General features: G+C 52.8%; 1 protein-coding gene across 1 annotated transcript in view; it reads left to right on the top strand.

Moving 5' to 3' along the window:
* Positions 1-1931, top strand: part of LOC106818405 (allatostatin-A receptor-like) — a gene marked incomplete at its 5' end in the record, with an annotated part of 10468 nt that extends 8537 nt beyond the window's left edge. Inside the window, one exon of the mRNA XM_014823118.1 lies at positions 702-1931. Within this exon, the coding sequence (XP_014678604.1) occupies positions 702-1931 (1230 nt within the window). The remainder of the gene's footprint in view (positions 1-701) is intronic.
* Positions 1932-5840: the final 3909 nt, after the last annotated feature.

The following is a 5840-nucleotide window of genomic DNA, read 5'->3' as shown; positions in this document are numbered from 1 at the left end:
ACACACACACACACACACAGGCTGCCTGAGGCCCGTCGTCGGAAACGAAATAAGTCTCAAAATTCGTATTGAAATTTAATTCTTAGACTCATAGACCGTTGACAGAAACATGGAAAAGTTACGAGTTTCTCTTGCGCAGTGTATATAGAGGCGGTCCGGTCTACGATAAAAAGGATACTGATAAAACTAATGTTAAGACTAATTCTGTTTCTGACAACGGGTCTCTGAGGACCGGACCTAGTAGATGTGCCTTTGTCTATTGCACTCTGAGAAATGCGCAACTAGAGTGAATGTATATCGTAGCAAACTGCTTCATATTATCTAGTAGATAGGAATGAATGTGAAAATTCCCATGTGATTGCCTAGCTGCATTGCCTCGGCTCTGTTTTATTGAGAAAAAAAGCTGTTCTATAACGATCCTATTCTATACCGATATAACAGAGATAATCACTAACGTTCCCAGCGACATATTGTTGCCAAATCGGTTAAGCTAGAGTCTCTTTTACGTGTTTGCAACATTTTCGACATTACGTGGCAGTTCGTTACTAAGAAGCGTTATCAGAATGTGTCCTTATCGCAACGCTGATTGGTTGACTGGATTAATTTCTTACAGGTCAACTAAGGCGTAAACGCGATAAGCTTCTAATTACAAGATATCAACCGCTCACAACCGCGTCTCTCTTTCTCTCTGTTACAGATAGAGGGCGCTTCTCCTCCTTACGTCACTGCTGCGTCACCGACGACGTCACACTCACGCGTGCACCATGAACAACACGACGCTACCTGGCGGCATCCGCCTATGCCCGGAGAACGACACGAACGCCACCAACTGCACGAGGGCGGAGGATTTCATGGAGTACGAGGACACGATCGAGTTCGAAAAAATCGTCGGCATCGTCGTTCCGATCGTCTTCAGCCTCATCATGGTGATCGGCCTCGTCGGCAACGCCCTCGTCATCATCGTCGTCTCCTGTAACCCGCTCATGCGCAACACGACCAACGTGCTCATCATCTCGCTCGCCATCTCCGACCTCAGCTTCATCATCATCTGCGTGCCGTTCACGGCCACCGACTACGCGCTGCCGATCTGGCCGTTCGGCAACGTCTGGTGCAAGATCGTGCAGTACATGATCAACGTGTGCGCCTACGCGAGCGTCTACACGCTCGTGCTCATGTCGCTCGACCGCTACCTCGCCGTCGTGCATCCGATAGCATCGATGGGCGTACGAACGACGCGCAACTCGTGGGTGGCGATCGGCATTCTCTGGGCGATCATTCTCCTCTGCAACATCCCCGCCTTGTTCATCTACGAAGCCATCGACTACCTGTTCATCAACGAGGACCGTAGCGCGTGCATGATGACGTTCGGTGCGCCGAGTCCGCACATGATCAACATGAACCACGTCCGCATCTTCCACATTTGCTTCTTCGTTCTGTCCTACTTCATCCCGCTGACGGCAACCTGCGGACTGTACGTGTTCATGTTGAAGAGGCTCTGGTACGGCTCGACGCCCGGCGGCAATATCTCATCGGAGAGCCTCCGCTCGAAGAAGCGCGTCACGCGCATGGTCGTCGTCGTCGTCGTCATCTTCGCGCTCTGCTGGCTGCCGATACAGATCATCTTCGTCGTCACGAAGACGTCGGGCACGATGTCGCAATCCTCGAAGGCGCTGCTCGCCTTCCAGATCGTCGGTCAGTGTCTCGCCTACACCAACAGCTGCGTCAATCCGATCCTCTACGCGTTCTTGTCCGACAATTTCCGAAAAGGCTTCAAGAAAGTTCTCTGCTGCGGATCGAGCGTCGCGCGGCAGCGCCGCTCCTACACGGCCGACTTTGAGCGGACGGACTGCGTTTCCGGTAGGAGCGCAACGACGACGACGCGAAACGGAACCAAAGTTAACGAGAAACTCATCGGCGAGCATGCCGTGTGACGTCACTCTCTCCTTGGGCACACTCGCGTGACGTCACGCTTCGCACGCGGTGCGACGCCGCCGTCTTACGTATGTAGAAGCAGCGCGGGGATGGCAGTGCGTCGTCTGCGAACGTGCGCGCGTGCGTGCGTGCGTGCGTGCGCGTGCGGGCGTGCGTGCGTGCGGACGGACGGAGGGGGGGTTTTTTCGGCGAGAACGATTTTTTTCTTGCGGCGGACGATAGATGGCGCTGCGTCGGTCTTTCCGTCGTTTCCCGCGGAGGGGGGGGGACAGCAGACGATAGACCGCCGTCGTAGTCTGCGCATGACGTCGTACACACTCTCGTCGTACGTGACGTCACGGCAGACGACGCGGTCGGTACAGCTGCTGACGCATGCGCAGCTTCTATATTCTCAAAGTTGTCCTAACGCGAGGTCACGTGACGATCGGTGGACGGTCACGTGCTCGAAGGCACAGACGATCACGTGCTCGGCCGTGAAGAGTCACGTGCGTCTGTCGTCCCCAGTGCGTCGGCAGGCGCGGGGCCGTGGCGACGGCGCGTCGGCTAGGCTGCACGCTAACCACGTGCGATGTGCGTCAAATGCACGCCGCACTTCTTCAATCGTAAAATTCTTTATTCGTGCGTTTCTATCTCGTCGGCAGACGCGGGGCCGTTGGGCACGCTTGACACGCGTCAGACGCACGCATTTCTAACGCGAAATCCCCCGATGACGCAAAACTCTAGCAAACGTCTGATCTAGAATGCCGGCGCAAAGCCTGATAGAGAAGAGGCTTTAGCGGAGAAGGAGGAGGAGGAGGAGGAGGAGGAGGAGGGGGAATGGAGGAATGTGAGTGACGGTACAGACCTCTCCCTACACACATGTCATGTGGTGACGGCCCAGCCTTGACGGCAAAGCCTGATGGAGAAGAGGCTTTAGAAGGGGAGGAGGAGGGAGGAGGGAAAGGAAGAAGAGAACGGAAGGAAGGAGGAATGCGTAATGGTATCTATCATTTACTCGTTTGCGCGGATGCTGGAGAGACAGTAATTAGATATACTTGAGAAATGTGTTTTAATGCCGCGGTTGCCTTTGCGTTCATCGCTGACTTTATAGTTCAATGGTTTCGAATGATAAGCTCGTCGAACCCACGCGGTTGGGTAGGTGGCAGTGGATATGCGTCCCTGTAGAGACGGTCCAGGACTCCGCTACACACACGGGGGTAGGTGGCAGTGGATCTGCGTCCCCTAGAGACGGTCCAGGCCTCCGCTACACACACGGGGGTAGTGGCAGTGTACCTGCGCCCCGTAGAGACGGTTCAGGCCTCTCTCTTCACACATATCCTTTGGTGACGGCCCACCCCCTCCCCTTCCACATGGTGGTGGGTGGCAGTGGATCTGTGTCTCTAGAAACGGTTCAGCCCCCTTTCTTCACACATGTCGTGTATATAGGGTACGGTTAAGGAGGTAAGCACGCCCGATGATACCTGGAGAAACAAAATTACTCTTAACATTAGTCTTAACACTAACATTTTCTTATAGACCGTCTACAGCACTTTGTTTCGTATTGTTATGAGGAAATATGCTACGATTTTTTATTCTCGTAACTTCGCAGCGTTTCTGTCAACGGTCTAAGAGAAAAAGTTAATGTTAAGACTAATGTTAATGCTAATTTCTGCGAGGCCGGAGCGGCAGAATCCCAGACTATATTGATGCGATCTGTACGAGATCGCGACAGGTTTAATTAGCTCGTGGTCGGAGGATGTGAAGAGAGAGGAAAAGAATGAAAGAGAGAGTGATGGGGAAATGGGAAAAAAATGAAAGGGAGATTAAAGGGAGAGAGAGTGAGAGAGAGAGAGAGAGAGAGAGAGTGAGAGAGAGAGAGAGAGTCGAGAAGACGAGGGGCGACGAAAGTGTGTGTGTGTGTGCGTGTGCGTGTGCGTGGTGCGTGTGCGTGTGCGTGTGCGTGTGCACGCTATGTGCGTGCCGTGCGTGCGCGGTATACTCTCTGCGTGCGTGGCGCGCGTGCGTGTGCATTCGTACGTGCAGACCGTGCGTGGCGCGTGGGGTGGCGTGCTGCCGTGCATCCGTCGTGCGCGTGAGGTGGTGCGTGCGTGTTGCACGTGCGTAGTGCGTGCGCGTGGGTATGCGTGCAGTCCGTGCGTCGCGGTGCGCGGTGGGCGTGTGTGCTCAGTGCAGCTGTTAGAAGCCCGCTACCGGCACCGGTTAATAACTGGCTGATAGCAGGACAGCTGCTATTATCTCCGGTCTCCACTGACGCACAGATTTCATTATGGGAAATGATCGCCACCTCGAGTGAGTCTGCTACTCAGCCTAGCTAAGTTAGGGCCGTGACGGTCACATCGGACGTCACAAAATACGTTTTTACGCGCTGAGAAGCTAGCAGCAGGCGGTTTTTTTATTTCTTTTGGAGCTATGTTTTAACGTGTATTCGCGGTTCAGGGGGAATGATTTTCTGCGGTGATCGCTAGCGTCTGCAGAAGTATTGGCCGCTGACATGGTACACGAAGGTGATGGCGTAATCTCTAGGCTGCTGCTGCTATTGCCCGACATGCGACGAACAAGTGTCTGCATTGCGGAGTAAAGTGAAAGACCGTCGGCATGGTCAAACGAAGACAAACAACCATGCAAGCGTGGCCCAATGCAAAGACCATCCTAAATCTATCAGATTCTCATCTAGAGAAGGGCAGACGACCTAGCATGGCAAACGGATGACAGCGGTTTTGCATGGCCAGACTAAGCGTTAAACTCAACCGACGTAGACAACTACAGACGAACCAAACAGCGGTATCAATTCGAACAAAAAACACCAGTCGTGGCAGGCTTCACCGGACCCATCTAAAGAACAAACATGGGAGCATGTAGGGACAGTAGACGACCCGGGAACGGCCATCCTAGCCCACGCACATATTAAACCAAACATGGCAGCAATAGCGCAGCTAATGGCCGCCTAGTCAATAGCCTATAGCCAAGCAATAGCTGATCGTCAATAGCCCTATAGCCAAGCCAATAGCCTATAGCCAGACAGATATGCTGATAGTTCAATAGCCTATACCTAAGCCAATAGCAAGTTAGTCCAATAGCCTATAGCCCAAGCATGAGCTGAATGAGTCATAGCCTATACCAAGCCAATAGTTAATAGTCAATAGCCTATAGCCAAGCCAATAGCCTATAGCCAAGCCAATAGCTCATAGTCAATAGCCTATAGCCAAGCCAAGTCAATAGTCTAGGAACGCCAGCCTAGCCAACTACATATAGACCAAACATGGCGGCATGAGTACGTATATAACGACAGGGCGCGATCCAGCAACAGTATAACCCAACTATAACTAATAACCGGGTACATCGACCCCCGTAGTTAACAAAGCCATTGACATTCGGCCGCGCGTGAAATATTTGGATCTACGAAAGAAACGAGCAGCATCGGCTGTGCTGCCGCAGCTGCAATGCCTCCGTACACTGGGTAGCATGATTGATTCTCCTCTGTCGTCCGATTGGTGGCCGGAGATCCAACCGAAGAAAGACGCCTGATCGATGAAGCTCACACACCCGCGCGCGTCCGCCGCTGGAGAGGAATGTAGGAGAGGAGGAGGAGGAGGGGAAGGAGGAGGGAAGGGGAGGAGAGTTAATGAGGAGAGGGAAAGGGAGCGGTGGAGGGATGCAGGAGGCAGGAGAGAGGAATGCGGAGGAGGAGCTGCATGTGTCTACGATGAATTTTACATTGCATTGTAAGGGCCTGAAGGCCGATATGGTGTGTATTCTGTTTCATAATTCGATTCAAATTCATTCCTGATGGCGTTGAATCGAATGATCGTATGGCATCATTCGTGACGTGAATCGAATCATTTCGGATGCGTGAATCGAATGTTCGATTGCATCATTCGATTCACGCATCGAATCAACTCGATTCACAT

This window comes from Priapulus caudatus, unplaced genomic scaffold, assembly GCF_000485595.1.
Source record: "Priapulus caudatus unplaced genomic scaffold, Priapulus_caudatus-5.0.1 Scaffold2215, whole genome shotgun sequence".
Taxonomy (NCBI): Eukaryota; Metazoa; Priapulida; class Priapulimorpha; order Priapulimorphida; family Priapulidae; genus Priapulus; species Priapulus caudatus.
This window is presented reverse-complemented; position numbering and strand designations above follow the sequence as displayed.